The sequence below is a fragment of the Epinephelus lanceolatus genome, chromosome 10 (assembly GCF_041903045.1).
Source record: "Epinephelus lanceolatus isolate andai-2023 chromosome 10, ASM4190304v1, whole genome shotgun sequence".
NCBI lineage: Eukaryota > Metazoa > Chordata > Actinopteri > Perciformes > Serranidae > Epinephelus > Epinephelus lanceolatus.
The window spans coordinates 9,390,061-9,407,935 of record NC_135743.1 but is presented as its reverse complement, the minus strand read 5'-3'; the positions used below and the strand labels follow the sequence as shown (position 1 = coordinate 9,407,935).

The 17,875-nt window shown below is 41.9% G+C and overlaps 1 protein-coding gene across 4 annotated transcripts in view; it reads right to left on the bottom strand.

Moving 5' to 3' along the window:
* Positions 1–766: 766 nt before the first annotated feature.
* Positions 767–17,875, bottom strand: part of otud7b (OTU deubiquitinase 7B) — a 47,388-nt gene continuing 30,279 nt past the window's right edge. For 2 of the 4 annotated variants that reach the window (XM_033640652.2, XM_033640654.2), the window contains exons 5-12: positions 17,285–17,386; positions 16,691–16,818; positions 13,458–13,564; positions 12,955–13,082; positions 10,451–10,600; positions 8,993–9,110; positions 7,096–7,174; positions 767–6,035 (exon numbers count right to left, since the gene is read on the bottom strand). In XM_033640652.2, the coding sequence (XP_033496543.1) occupies positions 4,545–6,035; positions 7,096–7,174; positions 8,993–9,110; positions 10,451–10,600; positions 12,955–13,082; positions 13,458–13,564; positions 16,691–16,818; positions 17,285–17,386 (2,303 nt within the window). In that variant the 3' untranslated portion in view covers positions 767–4,544. The remainder of the gene's footprint in view (positions 6,036–7,095; positions 7,175–8,992; positions 9,111–10,450; positions 10,601–12,954; positions 13,083–13,457; positions 13,565–16,690; positions 16,819–17,284; positions 17,387–17,875) is intronic. The other 2 variants (XM_033640653.2, XM_033640655.2) reach the window with 1 other exon arrangement.

Here is a 17,875-nt window from a genome sequence, read left to right as displayed (position 1 = left end):
TCAATTTATAAAGTCACTATTTTCAGATACTAACTCACTATTTTGAGATATAAAGTCACTATTTTGAGATACTAACTCACGATTTTGAGATATAAAGTCACGATTTCAATTTATAAAGTCACTATTTTGAGATACTAACTCACGATTTTGAGATATAAAGTCATTATTTTGAGATATAAAGTCATTTTGAGAAACTTCGTCATTATTTTGAGAAAGTTTCTTATCATAATAACGAACAGGATCTGTTCTACGTTCTTCATCATGGGCAGAAATTGACTTTCATAGCCACTGACCTTTCTTTTAATTTTTGTATAGTCTGTCATTTATTTTCAGCTGGTCTATAAAGTGTCTGTCTGATAAAAGTGACTAAAATAACTTTTATTGTCTGACAAAGAGTCCAAAACCCAAAGAAATTCAGCTCATTATCAAATAAAACAATGAAATACAGCAAATATTCACGAACGAGAAGCTGGAGGCTGTAAGTGTTTGACATTGTTGATTGAAAATTGTGAAATCATTTTCTGTCATCTGGCAAATTGCCTCAACTCAGATTCCAAGCTGTTACAGTCAAATGCTGCGACTTAATGTATGGACTAAATAAAAATGTGAAAAACGACCGTTATGTCGTGTACGTGCATGGACCTTCTATGTTTATGGAATAAATTGCGTATCAGTATCATTATGGTTGTAGCTATAAGGATCCAGCAATCTGCAGTTAACACATTTTCTTTTCAATATTAATCAAAGAGAACAGAGGAGGCTCAGCTTTCTTGAAATACAATGAGAATTTATTCAAACGGTGCAAAAAAAAATAATAATTATAATAATAATAACCTAACATAAAATCTGATGTTCTTTCTATCCAGATTGCACTGTCACACAGCCATAGGGCTCTCCTCTCATGAAAAAAAAAGAAAAACATTAAAACAATACAAAATAAAAAACAGATCAAAATACCAGGACAACTGAAATCAAGTTAAAATAATGCACAAATTTGGTAAAATGGATTGCCATTTACATGCAACAGTTCCAGTCCCATGCAACTCGAAGTATTCCATGTTAATGTCACTGATGATGAATATTCTGTTCACACAGAAAATACAGTGTTTTACAATATATAAAAATATATCGGGTCAGCTGTGTCGCAAAACTAATTCTGAGCCATTTCTCTTCTGGTTCGGAGGAAACGAGCTGGGTCAGTGAGAACGCTGCTGTCATGTCTTTAGCATAGCACGGATCGGTGGCTGTAGAAAACAAAAAATAAAGTAAACAAAATGTACAAATAAAAATAAAAGCAACAAACAAATAAAAGCCAGACTGCTAGACAATTAGCCATGTGAGAAAGAACATCCTAAAATGTCGCAACTAAACATTCCACAAGGAAACCTATTAAAAAAATCTCACTATAAATATATATTCTCAAATGGTGTCTCGTTAGGTCAGCATTGAGGAAATTAGTTTGCAATGAGAGAGCCTCGAGGATCGAGAGGCTCGTCTGGGAGTCACCTTCGACGGCCAAAATGTCACTTTCTGGCAAACACCAAATCCAGGCTCTTCCAAGCTTATCATCCACACCTTCAGTTTCCAACAATATACATTCTTACCCTTTTAAAAACACTGTAAAACTTTGGGCTTACAAAAATAACTCGGAACATATTTATACAACCTCTCATTGTTTGTTTTTTTTCTTAAATACAAAAAAGTGTTTGTAGCCTGTAAAGTCTGGTGTCTTACATGTTTCTGAGGCATCCGTTTCATTGCAAAAAAAAACCAAACAAAAAAGGTTTGATAGCTGATTATTACTTTGGAGGGAGGGACAGAGTATGCACACGTACGCATTTTTTAAAACAGGCATCACCTTCCCACAGTCAGGGTCTCGTCTGGATTAAAACATTAGTGCATGGACACATGTCAACACACATAAACACAGCAAATGCACATGTTGTTTTTGGGAAATAGCATCATTTAAGTGTTTTATTGTCATTAAAACTCTAGTGTTACTTTAAATACACAGCAAATAAACTCCCTTCTTCCTTGACCAGCTTTAGCAACATAGAAAATAGTCTAACATAGTGTTAAATTAGCACTACTGAAAATGATTCTCTAATATTTTGGTTATTTTTTGTTCGTAGTTTGAGTTTAGGTTGGTAAGCTCCACTGAGTTTAAAAGAAAAACAAAACAAGAGCGCCCTCAACTGGGCAAGGCAGTGAATTGCATACTACATTGTGCTTTTCTAGACTTAAATGCCAAAGAATAGATTCAATTCAACTCGAGTAGAGCGACAAGAGTCACACTACCTCGAAGGAAACTCCTCGTCATGGCTTATTAGGAGGGGAAATAATCACAAATTTAAGTATTCTAGTAGTCATGTTGACATTAGTACAACTAAAACAGCCTTACGTTTGAAATTACAATACAGAAGACTCAAACAGAACATCAGCCACATATCAACTTGTTGATACGCCTAACTGAAAAAACAATAATGGTAATAACTTCAACACCATTTAAAAATAACTATAATTTGTTTAATTTGGGGGCAGTAGTAGTAGAAACTGCAGGCAATCAAGCGAGCAGTGGGTACTTGACGTTCGTCTCGCACAACGTACAAACGGGATTGTGACGTCACGAGGACAGATGCTGAAAAAGGCAACTAGGAAACTGAGTCAGACAGTGATGCTGGCACCAAAATGCTTTAGCTCTACAGTAACTGAATCTTTAAGAGGAACCCATCTGGCCTGTGCCCCCTGGTTTCCCATGAACAGAGGTGGCAGTGTCTGATGAACAAAGGACAACAGTCAGGCCACTTCAAAAAACAGTAAAAAGTTTTGGGATCTACGGACATCAGGAAAGTGCTTGAATTTGTGCAAAAAGAGATTTACGCAACTGGGTTTGGAGGGACGAATGTCAGAAATCAAGGAACTGCCTTCAGTAGAACTTCAGAGTTTGCAGTGGGCGACCAAACCAATAACGTCCTATTGTGAAGGACAACGTTACTGTATGACATTTTGTTGTGTGATTATGGGACTAAACATGTTTCACATTTGTCAACCATCACAGCGCAGAGGGTTTGTCATTTTGAGTTTCAGAGGCGTAACATGTAACCAGAATTCGTCAGTACAATGTGAACGTTACTGAGTATCAATGTCCAACAAAAATGCATGCGTCCCATCGCAGCATGCAAACAGAAACTGGAGACAACCGCAGGAGGTCCTCACAACATTAGAGCATGTGATGTCACTGATTGAACAACAGATCTGTTCATTGCTTTACTTGTCTGAAATCCAATAAATGTGTTTGAGTAATTTGACTTAATAGCGTGTTGCGTATGGGACGGGTGTCTCAAGAATCTGTTGAGCTGGATGTGACTTTGTAGTTTGTAGTATTGCATGCCTGACGTGGCCACAGTAATCAAATGCCTCAACGCCACCTCTTGTTACAAAAACAGGAAGACCCAAACGAAAACATTGCAACAAACATATGAAATACTCTGGATCAGGCTCGAGGAAAAGTATCTTACTGTAGTGCCATGTTGCTATGTCGTCTTGTTCAGCAATGCCTGGTTAATAATGTGGCCGGCTGCATTAACCCTTCAAAAGGTTGACATCTTTATAATCCAATTTATAGATATAAGATAGTGTGATATTGTTGCCAGGAGGATAACAGTGCAGAGCAGTTTGCTTTAATGCATGGACATTTTTGTGTTTGCATTCTGGAGCATTAGCACCACAGCAGCCCACAGAATGCTTCATTATTAGCATTGCACGGAAGTTTCAATTTGCATTACGCAAACGATGACCGACAAGGATTACTTCTGTTCGTTCCCGAGGTACATGTGACGCAAGCATCTAGTAACAGTAGTGTAAAATCTGAATAACACTGAAATCACTCGAAACGGATGTGACTTCAAAATGTTCAAACATCCCTTAATTAACCAATCCAAACATTATCGCAGACCACAAATGGAGTTTGTTTGTGCTTGCATCTGTGTGTGTGTGTGTGTGTGTGTGTGTGTGTGTGTGTGTGTAGCAGTGTGAGTCTGACTTAGTATAAATGTGTGCATGTACTGTATATGTGTGCGTTGATGAGTGTTATGTATGGCGCCTGCCATATACATTCTCTCCACTAGGAGGAGACAGTAGCAAGGCGTTAAACTGATAAAGGAGGAGAGCCTGCAGCTCACACACACAAACACACACACACACACACACACACACGCACACACACGCACACACACGCACACACACTCATACACAACGCCTGCATAAGAGCCACAGCAAAATGTAACAGAAGTGCAGTTAGTTTATTCTATGGTCTAACGTGTGACCCCAGCAGCCAGAAACCACCCTGTTTATTCTGTGGTCGTGTCGACTCTCTGCCACTTTCTGAGGTCGTCTATTCCAACAGGAAGTGACACAACTAAAAAAGGGAGGGAGCTGGTTGTGCCTTTCTCTCGTCCATTCAGAGGCTGATCTGCCCCAGCTGTTATTTTTATTTTTAACTGAAAAAGGCCACTCATCAAATTCAAGCCATAGCAAAGGTCCGTTCAGAACCTGTGGATGGCCGGTTCTGGCTCTCTCTTCTTCAGCTCTTCCCGGTAGCAGTAGGAGCAGTAGTTGCCCGTCTCGGGGTGTCCGTAGTAGGTGCAGCTGGGTGTCCGACAGCGGCTGGACTGCAGGCTGGCCAAACCACCGGCGCTGCCCAGTGAGTAGTGTCTGACTGGGGGTTGGCCACTCCGAGAGTCTAAGTTGGAGCGCATGTCCCGGAAGCCGTTGGTGTAACTTCCAGTAGCGGGTTCAGACCCGGGGTAGTCCGGTGGGTCGAACTCAGGGGGATACGAGGGTGCGAGTCGAGAGGGACTCAGGGAGGCGGGGCCTTGTGAGTTATTGTACTGGGGATGGGAGGGACCCTGCGTTGTAGGGCAGTGTCGTGGAAGGGTGGCGTAAGAGGGGAGGCCGGGGTAGGAGGTGGCTGGGGAGCCCCCAGCTAGCTGGCGCCGAGTATCCATGTAGCCGTGCATATGAAGGTGCTGGGTGAGGGGTGCTGCTGCAGGAGGCTGGTCTATGAAGGAGGGCCGGGGGATGGGCACAACACCAGAGTACATAGAGGGGCTCAAGGGAGTGGACTTGACTTGGTTGAAAGAAGGAGACGAGTTCTCCGACAGCTCCTCTTTGGCCTCATAAGGCCGGTAGGTCAGCTCTGAACCTCCAACTGTCTCCTTCTTTGGTGGCTGGATGCCATTGGTGACGCCCTTCCTCTCCGCTTCACGGCGCTGTTGTTCTTGCTCAGCCCGAAAGCGCTCCTCTGCGTCGGCGAGGTAGCGCTGGATCATCTCCTCCTGGAACGGCTGTCTGTTGCTGGTCGTGAGAAGACTGGAAAAGATGAATTTCCTCTCACCCTGCATGGCGGCTCGCAGGATGCCCAGGCTGACCTTCACATCAGCACTGTACTTGTAGTTCTCGCTCTCAGTGCTGCTCCCACCACTGCTGCTCATACTGCTCCCTGTTCCGTTGAGACGCTCGCTACCTGAGGAGGGGGAGCCTTTCCCAGAATCCTCTGAGGCGTGGGCTGAAGGCGAGCTATCCTTGCTGCCCTTCCTCCCCCTAAACGAGCCCTTCTTCTTCTCCACGCCCTCCTGCTTGGCACCTCCGGCTCCAGCGTTCTTTCCTGTCATCAGTCCGCCCACGTTCTTCTTCAGTTTGCTGCCCAGACTCTTGCCAAAACTTCCAAGCTTATTGGCCACAGAGTCTGCCCTCTTCTTGTCTTTATCCTTGTCTTTCTCCTTCTTGGTTTTGTCCTTCCCCGCCGTTCCCGTCCCTGCCCCTGCCGATCCACTGCTGGAGGAACTAGATGAAGAAGAGGAGCTGTTCTTGGCCAAGGACCCTCCTCCATTGACCGTTGATCCTGTGGTTGTGTCTCCGTTGCCATTGGAGCTGCTGCTGACTGACTCCTTGTCTGACTCTCCTGAGTCAGGAGGCGTTCGGGCATCCTCTCCTGCCGATGCTGTGGGCGACTCGGGCTGGGCCAGAGGGGCTTGCTGTGAGCAAACAAAGCACAAACATAAGACAATGGAAAAATACTGTAGGAAAATGCACATCAGGCCCAAATCTACTGACCATATAATAATGGAAAAGAAAACAAATAAGACAATGTTCATCAGAAATGGGAAAAAAGGGAGTCCTGGCTAAACTCTAGCACAAACGCACATGTGCCTCAGGTATGGGAGGAAAAAGGATGTGAAATGAGTGAATCATAGAGCTGTTTTTTTTTTTTTTTTTGCAGAAACAAACTGACTCCGTTTCCAAATGTCTTATCTTCTCTACAAACAAAATAAGGAAGCTCTAAAATAAACAGTGCTGTATTTGGACATGACCTACATGATGACGTGCTATCTCAAACGAGAAGTACTTAGAGAATGCCCCATATTTCAGTAATACTGACCATCACACAGCTATCCTCTGCTAGCATTTCTAAACAGAACAACCCCCCAAAATTCTATTCTAATACAGGGTTTCCTGTCTGGCCACCAGACCCTGCAGCACAACCATGAAACTGCCATGAAACTTGTCCTTCCAAGCTCCCTGCTGTTAGCATGTGGTGCACAAGAGGAGCTTTGTCAGTGTTTGCATGGCGTGACTTTATGACCTGAAAGGCCCACTGTAGTATGTTTTCACATACACGTTGTACAGCAGTCAGGGGAAAGCTGGTCTGATGGAAAAGGAAAAAAATATTGCCCTTGTTTATAATGAGTGTAGGAGATTAACACAAACTGTAAGTGGCTACCAACCACTTTGGGATTTGTCTATTTACATTGCATTACAAGCTGGGGTTTCTGTTTTTGGCTGGTAAAATACTGAATGAGACTCAGGAATTCTGAACCAGCTTTCATGGTTAGTTAAACAAAAAATTCACTGTTTATTTTATCACTAATTTATTTATTAGTTTATTGAGTCTATCATTGCAAATGCAGCTTCTGTACAACTAGGATGTCCAATAAAGTTTATGACAAATCCTGTTGTCTGAACTCGCTTTATAAACCTCCCTACCGCAGAAGAGCAAACAAGACTCTGGATGGATGCATGGACTTTTATCTTTACCTCACAGGGCAGGGGCAGCCAGGTGACCGTCATGTAGCTGTGTAACATCTGGAGCTTCGCCTCCAAAGAGAGAGCAACACTGGGAGGAAGAGGAAGAGGGAGAAACAAAGCTAAGTGAGAGGAGACCGACACTTTCTGCCAGAGCACCTGTGTCGCACTCATGGAAATATAATTTATGTTGTTGTTGTTCAGGAAGTTGATGATGTTATTAATAGTGGTGCTGTAAGACAGTATTGGACAACCATCAAACGTTGGATTCTAAACCATGGAACAATAGGTAAATATTCAGCCACAGAAAATAGATCCAGAGGAATATGCAGAGGTAGCCAGTGACAGAAATATACAAATTAAAGTAAACATACTGTGAGCTTAGACACACAGATGTTAATGGTAGAGGTCGCAACCTTGATATACTTCATAACGTTGGTCCTCTTCTTTAAAGCTGAGGTAAGCAGTTTATTTTTGGTGTTAATGGGTAAAATAAATTTGAGCATATTGTAATTCAAGTGTTCTGAAATAACACTGGACTTCTGCACCTCCTCTTGGCTCTGTTTTCAGGCTTTAGAAAATCTAGGCCTTGATAGGAGACCAATCACAGGTCATTTCAGAGAGAGGATGTTCCTATTTGCTGTTCTACAAATGCAGATAGGTGTGCACGTCGCTTAGGTGAAAACCTAATTCAATGGCGGAGAGTCCTGCAGAGGAACCCCGAAAAAGAAAGACAGACTAATCAAGATAAGAGTCTGACAATAAACCAAACAAAACGTGTGTCAATATCTGCGAAGCATTTCAGAGATGGAGAGAAAAGGTTGCTAGTAGTTTAGCCTTATGCCAACCGGAGCTAAAGGCTCATAGCGGAGGCTTCAAGTTCACGTTTATGTAGCTAACGTTAGCAAGAGCCAGACCACCTCGCAGGGTGGAGAGTGGGCAGCAGCTCTGGAGGCAAACCCAGCCTCAACTTCCTGTCAGATCAGTAAACTTTCTGTTGCTGCCGTTACACACGTTAGACCCTGTGCTGCTGCTGGCCATCAGCCTGCTGTGACACTCAGCTCTGAGGGGGTTTGCGCTGGCCCAAATTTGAACTGCTACACCTGCTGACCAAAAGTCCGTCTCCCGAGCTAGTGCCTGCTTTCCTTATGGGTAAGCGAGACGAAGGGACTGTGGGGTGGCTCGCAGCTAACTGTTGTCTCATTTGTGGTCTGATAAACAGAGATTAAGAATGGGCAAGGAGGGGTTGAACGAACGAGCTGCGTGCAACTGCACAATGAATTAAGATTAAATAAATCAATGCATACATACAGCTGTCGTCATCTGGTGAGAGGGGTGGTGTTTACCTGCTGCTGCTTCACAACACACAGTAATTTGGCTTAGAATTGTACAGTAATGACACTAAAAGCATCTTGCTGTTGTGCATTCTTGTTCTGCATTGGCCTTTTAACTCAATGACCTTACCAAACAATATCAACAGTCACTTGTGTAATATTATCTCTGTAAACCATTTCATTTGAATAACACAACCACAGTGTCATCAACTGACATACATGAGGTGGAAGGTTATTTTTACCAAGCTGCTATTTTGGTGCTCCTTCCCTGGTCCATTCATAGAAGGTATTTAGAGCTAATCTTATTGTCAGTGGCACTGGGTGTCGCTAATCTGGAGTCAGGGGTCAATCCCTACACACTGACACTCGGTGCTACAAGGACAGCTGTAGGGAGTACATAAGGGAATACACATGCAAGTCAACATGTGCCACTCTCGCTTTTATCTGTATCATCTGTGACCTTTAAAAGCACCTCTGACGAATCCATTTGTAAAAGGCACCTCGTGAATACATTCGAGCTGAGAAACATGACAGGGTGTAAATATGTGAGAGCTGATTTTAGAAGGAGACTATACCTCGCCAGCATCACGTTGTCTGTGTCATCCTTGCCCCACTCCCAATCTTTCCCAGGATCCACAGCAAAGTGCAGAGGCAGCATTTTGTGCTCCGAGTCGGTGAGAGGGATCACAACTGCTGGTAGAGACGGGGGGGGGGAAGTATTCTTAGACAAATGACAAAACATTTCAATCCAGCACTCTGCATTGTCTGCAGACAGAAATACTTCTGAGTGCAATCAATTCGTTCACTTTCTATTTTCACATCTAGTCCGTGCCGTCTGACCAATATTGTTTTTGGATGGTCCGTTCTGGTATTTTTAGACCGGGAAACAATTCGACGTCTGGCCAATGTCTTGAATTTGAAGGATAAACTTATAATTTGTGCAGAAACTTCAGTGTGAGCACATGTATTCAGAGCTTCTTCAAAATTCCACTCTTGTAAAGGTGAAAAGACACAGCATTTACAAGAACAATTCACCTGAAAATGCGCGTTACTTTCATAATCAATCACCCTGTGTTACCTCGCATTTGTGAAAAGTTTTTCTCACATGGTCAACAGAGAATCCAAAAAAAAAAAAGGTGAACATTATGAAATGAAGTAATTAGCAATCACCTTTAACAACAGTTACAATATAAAACATATTTGCCTTGTGTTTGAGCAGAGTTCAAACACATGTGCTTGCTCAGACACGCTACTTGGCCGTGCATTAGACTGTTTGTTCTGACCTGTTTCAAATTGTACTGTTCTACCAAAAATGAACGTGTTTGGAAAGTACTGAGCGTACGTGCAGATAAATGATACTCTGATTATACTGCAGGAGTGTTTTGACAACATTTTGCTGCTGGTTAATGATGTTCTTGTTCCCTTCAATACATGGAGAATGTTCACCTTTTTTGGATTCTTCGTTCACCGTGGTGGCATGCGAGAAAAAGTTTTCCTCACAAATACAAGGCAGCATGGGGTGAGTATCTGATATACAAATGGTCATTTTGTGGGTGAAGTATTCATCTAATTTGGAGCATATTACATGACAACAAAGTCATTTTTAACTACAAATCTGTGACTTTATTAGCATTCAGCTTCAACACAGGAAGGGGATCATTTGCTGGCTTGGTGTTGAGCTAGAAAGATCACTGGATATCCTCAAAAGCCCAGTGATCATTAGTCACCCACTCTTAAATAAACCACTTAAGTCAGTTTTAAAAAAAGACTGACCCATCAAGCAAAGGCACCCAGCTGTAAAGTGGGTCCTAGTGCTGTTAGGAAACTCTGGTTCTAAACCCTGCACACATTAATAAATGTCAATTACTTGAGGGCTTTTATTCTCAGCAACTCTTCTCAGGAGGAATTAATGTAACGGTGTTACACCCGTGATTGATTATTTAAAATGTCAACTGCTTACAAGGAGGTTGCTAAAAAAAAAAAAAAAAATCAATATTCAGATGACATTATAGATGAATGATGCAGAGCTTTACCTTGCTCTTTGGAGCTGTCTCTCTGCTCCATGGAGACCAGGGCAGAAAAGTGTGCCTGATCGTATGCCAGGACCAGGGGCGAGCGATGGCACTTGGCAGCTGGCACTTCCAGTGGTAGGTAGATGCCTCCAAACGGGATGGGAGCAAAGGCTAGGGAAGAGTAACAAGGACATTAAACATCTGAAAAGGACAACCTCAGGACTGTTTCCCGGCGCTATAGCACCGAGGGGATCTGAGACGAAAATAAAAAAGAGCTTTCACCTCTATCGATAAATCAAACCGGTGTTTAAAGGGGACCTATTACGCTTATTTTCAGGGTTCGTACTTGCCTTTAAGGTTTCTATTAGAACATGTTATCATACTTTATTTTTCTCATACTGTCTGTGTTGTAACACCTGTATTCACCCTCTGTCTGAGATGCTCCTTTTTAGAGCCTGTCTCTTTAAGCCCTCCTATTGAAAAGACACAGTCTACTTTGATTGGTCAGCGTTTCCAGGTCTTCTACATCTTTGCATCTCTGCACCATCATGTGTGCTGCAGGGATGATGTTTATTTGAAGGCTAGCCCGGAAGTTAACATCACCCTGGTTCCCTCAACAAACAGCCAATGGGATATTTGCACTGGATTTGGGATTGGACGTTTTTGATACTTCTATGTTTTGTTCAGCGAGATAATCTTCACAAATAAAAACTATTTTTATGATTTTTTAAGTATAAATGCAATCACCATAAGTGAAAAAGCTAATGTTTGGTGGGTATAAACAAACATCACAGTTGGATGACCTAACATGACCACCACAACGAGGCTGTAATCCATGTTTAGTGTGATGACATTCTGAAGTCTCATTTAGCTCCTTGTTTGGAACCTCTTTTTGTAGACACTTAAAAGCTTCAAAATCCACTCCTTCGAGGACAGCAATGTTCACGTCTTGGCCAGAAAAGAAAGATGGTTTGAAAGAGGCATGAAAGAAGCCATCTATGTCAAACTGGAATGACTATCGTTTAACAGAGGAGGTGGCCTACGACACCATTTATCTCCGACTTAAAATGCAGTCTTGGGATCTCTTCCCAGACGACTTAACACCTATTCCCACCCGGACTCATCTAACCCTAAGGACACCTAAGATGGCCGGGTGGGTCAAGGACTCATATGTGACCTTAACCACTCTTTTGGGTTCACACCCACACAGAGTTTAAAGCCTGCGACTCAACACCAGTCAGTTAGAACTGAAGAAGCCACTTGGATGAGAGGGGAAATGTCTTCAAGAAACTAAAGCAGAAAATAAGCTCTGTAGCAAACAAACCTTGATGGTACTTACACATTTTGTTCAGCAAGATAACCTTAACAAAAACACCAGTTGTGTTTTTTTAAGCCTAAATGCAACAGCCAGAAGTAAAAAGCGTTAGGCTATAAACAAACTACACTACTGTTGCATGACTTCACCTCACCGTCTGTAAAACTGTGGTTGACGTGATGATTTTCTGTAGTCTCATTTAGCCACTTGTGAGCAACCTCCTTTTTAAAGACACATAAAAGCTTCAAAGTTCACAAGTGGGGTATTTACTGATGTTTTTTATGCTGTAGAACAAAACGTGAAAGTCTTTCAGCTTATGTTAACCACAGACAAAAACCCACTGACTTTGGGAGGGAACCAGGAGTGCAAAATGCTAACTTATTTCCAGGTTTTAGGACTCATTCCTGCAGCACTCCATGATGTAAATACTTGCAGAAGCGTGCCTGGGGTGGATGACCATATAAAAGAAAACCATCATGTTATGATGTCATACTGTCCCCAGAGTTAAAAAAAAAACCAAAAACTGTTTGAGTCTTTATGTAGATTACTTCTACATACATTTCCTTCATTATTTGAAAGTTTGGCCACGTTTAATATGAACATTCAACACTGTAACATTAAATAAAAAACACAAAATACAGAAAAGCATAAAAGGTCTGCTTTAACTTGCTGTTGGTTAATTTATATCTACTTCCAATTTCCAGCCAATTATGACAGTTGCATTAATTCCACAACAAAACTGCTGTCACCTCTGATTTTGGTAAATCAGCACTGAGGTGTCAAAACAGTGCAAAGTAAATTAACAGCTGCTGCAATTACCAAACTAATACGGCTGCTGCTTCACAGGAGTGCTGTAAGTTGTTTGTTGTAAAGACAAGTTATGCACTATGTTTTGTGTGACAGAAATGGGTCACACAGAATTTGGCAGCCATTCACATTGTTTGTTTTACTCTGCTTAAGATACCAGACGGGTGGTGTTTACTTCTTCGGGACAACTTGGGCAAGTCATCAGTCACTGAAATCTTAGTAAAAAAATGTTTTCCTTCAAATCCTTCCTGGCGGATTTCTGCTAAGTGCAGTGCAAATTCTGTAAGTGACAGACCTAATTTATCCGAGGTACATAGAGGATGACTAACATGATGAAACTGTGAAAAATATGATGAAATGCGGAACATGATGCATTAGCAATGCGAGGCTCCGGGCTATTTACCCTCTCCTCCAGAGTCCCTCAGCATGGTGTCGGCCACCACCACGATGGGCCTCCTGAGGACGTGGGCCAAGACAAAGACGTGAAACTCCTCTAAACTCTCGTACACTGGTTCATCTGAGGACTCCGCCCTGAAGACAACAACACTGCTTTTAGTGAAAGAGGACAAGACCAGAGATAATCAAATATCGCTTGCTTTGTAACAGATTCCTTATGAGTAATAATAACAAAGAAAAAAAAAAGCACACTGTAGGCTTTTTGGGGGGCCACATTCATAAACACATAAAGGTGAAACCACATTTAAACAAAGCGTTTGTATTGTGGAGCTTCAGTATACCTAACCCACTGAACTTATGCTTGGTACAGTAAATAGTAGATTGACTAAAATGAGGGCCAGCCACTCAGTTCTGACTGTGAGCGCAGTTGTTTGTTCATGAATAAAAACATGAGTGTGACTAAGTGTGCGTTGGGGTAACAGTCCCCGCATTGTCTGAGCCAGACCTTACCCGTTGGTGCCGTTGGTGCTGTAGTGTATTCGCGGCTCACTGGAGGCCAGCTTCAACAGTTCATTCCACTCTTTCTGCCACTCCTCTTCCGTGTACACCAGACCAGACTGAGGAGAAAGGAAGGACATGCACACACACATTTGCCATTTAGAGAGGGAGTGTCAAATGTCACAAAAGCATGCGCTGACGTTATGGCATCTTACCACAAGGGTACATACTGACAATTGAGGAAAGACATTTAAGAGCCTTTATTAACCCCTGTGTCGTTCACACAGTAGCAACAGAACACTCATCGGTATCATGATTTAACCTCCACATATGGGCAGAAGGAAACTTATTGAAATGTTTTTCACCTGCAGCACAATAAGACAAGAAAGCATCCCAGTGCAGCCACAGTCCTCGACGCCGCCCACTGTGAGAGCATCTTTGGTTTAAGTGATCTGCTAAAGGACACCTCAGTGGAAGCTGTTGAAGAATGGCTGAACATTAGGCAGTCATTCGTGTGGCATCTCATCTGTGGGTGTCTGCACGCTGTCTGCAGCCACTTTGAAAAACATGCTCAGTGTGCTGTTATGCTTGCTTTCGAGGGGAAGAGAGTCAGTAGGCGTTTTCGGCTCAGAGGAACTTTTTTTCATAGTTCTAAGAACCTCCCTTTCAGATTGTGTCCGCATCGCAAGAACTAGGGATGATTGTAGTTCTTAGAACGCTGTTTTGAGGGACTTTGTTTTTTAGCTCCTATTTCAGAGCAGGTACTCTCCAAGCACAAGAGGAACCTTGAGTGGTGTAAGTATGTGTTGATGGGTCGAACACAGCCAATGCAGCTCAGGCAACCACCACTTTTAAAAAGTTGTTAGCCTTGTAAACAACAGACAACACAACAGCTTGAAATGAAATAGAAGAAAACACAAAGGGACTGACTGAGCATATATGTGACAGTGGGAATACAACACGATTTTGACTCATCAAAGCAAAAGTGACGTTGTTATACCAACTGCCAACTGGCTTATGTCACTTCAGCATTCTTATTGGCGGTGTGAATGCAAACAGAAAAATACAGCCACAAGCTGCAGCTGTAGGTTCAAGCTCTTACTTGGCCAACAGAGGGGAGCAGCTCTTTTAGAGCCGCATGGAACAGGGAGTGGGTTCCGAGCTTCACAGAGCTCAGCAAAGTTATTTCAGCTGGTTTGATTTTGTCTAAATAAGGAGTGAGACGTATCACATGCTTGTTGTATCATTACAGTGTTAACAGTGTTTCAGTTAATGCACCCTTTGGTCTCTAATAACTGATACAACCGTGGGTAATAACTAAAGAGTTACCTTTAATGATATGACATGTCTATGATTAACACTTTTACAGCAACAAATATTTAGTATACTGCGACAGAATTCCCATAGCGATGAACAGACAGAATTCAAAGGACTGGTGCACCACATTAGCCAGTATGACCTGCACACATTGACTGGAAATCTCTCAGAACTGAACAAAGTTCACAGCAACACAATGTTGTCCTGTCTGCCTTTGGTGTGTTGATGTGTTCAGGGTTTTCCTGGCTTACAATAAGGCAGAGGTGGCGCCATCCTGCTCATGTGCACACACATACATGTGTAATGTGCCTTCAACTAGCTCAGACAAACGGTTTTTACAAGCAACATATTTTTAGGAGTTCTAATAATTATGATTAGAAAAAAATGACAATTATTAATAAATTGTGGCCAAATTGTGAAATGGATACATGAACAGTTATTGGTAGTATCTATATGAAGAATTTTTGGATGTTAAATGTTCATCTGTGGTCACAGTATTATTTGATATTAAAGTGCACTGAAGTAGCAGATCACATGACCTGGTTGAGCTTCATTTGAGACTAACAACATGATCACAAATACTGATAAAGTGATTTTATTCTAACTAATGTCATATTATGGAACACTTATTTTCAATAAAGTGGGGAAAAAAAGTTCATTATTAAAAATCAGTTTTTCTTTTCCTGACATTTCCCCCGTGAAAATATTGTAGTTTTTTTAAATACTTTATTTTAATTATTTTAATTTATTTAATCCTTTAATTTTTTATATTCTTACTTTATTAATCCCCCCCTGAGGGGAAATGTTTTCACGCAGACTGCCATTTGCAGCTGCATTAATATACGCCAGCTGGCAACAAAGAAATTATATTGAAAGATATACTATGTAGGAATTTTCTAAAAAAAACTCAATGTATAGACTCATACAGACATAATCACTCTCAGCTATCACTTATGGCCCACTAGAAGTGTATGGCGGTGTATTATTTCTGCAGAGCCATTGCCCACTGCCTGCATTTTCTTATATTTGTCTTATTTTCTGTGTTTGGGTTGTTCATGGTCGTGTGGCTCCACAGTGCTCAGGTGAGGTTGGGGCTTTATAAAAAGGTAGTGACCAGCTGCCAAACCATGAGCAACACGCATCCATGTGACACAGCATTGAAAAAATGCAAATATAGAGAGGTTACAAACAGTAACCAACACTTCTGCGTAGTATTCTTTTAAATATTTAACGGCAGGGAAAAGGAGTTTTGTTTTCCTTCATGATTTTCTTTGCTGTGGTTGCAATGACGTTACCAGCAGAATAATTGTTGCCCCTGCTTTGCTGAAGCAAAAACAGGGTCGAAGCCAGAAGGTAACTCAAGATTTGCAAAACTCTTCCTCTATGGCACTTTTGGTAACACCTTACCCAATGCACTGTGCTGAATCCAATAAAGCATCACCACATCAGCTAAATGCAGCGACTGCAGTTACAAATCACAGAACTCCACCTTGTTTGTTAGTGAACAGTGTTTACAATGAAGACAACTGTCAAGAGTTTTGTTGAGAGCTGGAGGCGCCATGAAATTTAACGGGGACAGCCGCCTCGTAATTGCCTACGCAGAAAAAACCTTGTGTGTTTTGAAAGAGCTGGGATTGCATGGGACACAGTAAACTAATACACAAAAGCGCGCTGTGTGCATTTGACATTTCAAATGTTCTATTGCAGACGTGTGAGTAGCTGCAGGCGGGCACACTGGTATGGGAAGCATGTAAAGGCCTTTACTTGTTCATTGTCCATGTTTGTTTTTCCTATTTGGTCAAATGAATCAAAAAGGCAACACTCTCAAGTTCACAAGTGTCTTCATGCTTTAGACTAACCCTCCCCTAATACAGTCATCACAGAGTTGCAAAAACTGCCTGGAGAAATGTGCAGCCTCTATAACAGACCTCTTTGTTCTGCTGGGTCTGCTGCCACCTCCACCTGCGCTTCAGTGCCTCCCTCTCCAACCCGTGATCCATCAGTGCATACAGGGACTTCCGTAGCATCAGGTCCCGGTCATGAAAACCCCACATACCTGCATCAGAAAACAAAACCTGTGAATAATTGCATGTGAAAATAATGCAGCTGCTGTTTCAGAGTCTTTTTTTGTATTTCTTTAGTGTTGAAATGTTTAAAAGACACAAATTCTCTCTCATAAATTAACTGTAAATGAATAAATAAAAACCTAAATTTGTAGCTATGTTCTACCTTAAACCTGTAAATATCTTTTAAAAAGCACAGGATAAGCACGACTATTACTTTCACATCAGCTACCCAGGAGCACAACAAGGGCTTGAACGATGGCTGCACATTAGTTAGGACATTATTAATTTTATGTGCTAGGGCTCCTAAGTGGGCCACAAAGGCTAAGTGAATGTGCACTGCAGCACTGTAAAATGCAATTAGTGCTTAAACCAACAATGAAGCTCTCTCAATGAATGCTAATGAAGTGTGAACCTGCACGGTGCTGGGGTCTCGTTTGAAAGGTCTGCGATACTCACCGAGTGAGGCGGCGTGTAACAGGCAATTTCCGTCTCCGCTTGTTGCCAGCGGCAGCAGATTCTGACAGTTTGAAACCACTTTAGTCCACCAGTTCAGTCGCCCTGCAGGCAAATAGGAAAAACCTAACTCACCTGTTTGTGTTACAAATATGACACAGCACTGATCCAAAACAACTGCCATGTAGCACCTCACAGATGGAGAAAATGAGGATGTTTGGAAGATAATCACATTGTGTCAAAGCTAGATTTCCATACTGGAAAATAAGATGCCACATGACTCTGTATAGAATATAGAATAGTTTCCATTTTATGACAGCAGACGTGTGCTTTTCAAATGAAACATTTTCCCTTAAAAATGATCTTCTTTTAAAACAATTTAATCACAATATGTCTGTCCAAAAAACGTCCACACTTATAAAAGTTGGTAGATAAGATTTTACTCTGGGTTTAGGACAAAAGGCCTCATCACAGTAGACATTTAGGAAAAGCACAGGTGCAGCTAATAACAACAAAAATGGCTCTGTTCTGCAGTATTAAAGTATCCCTGTTATTCACAGCAGTAGACCTATTCACACGGAGATCCCGCAAAAC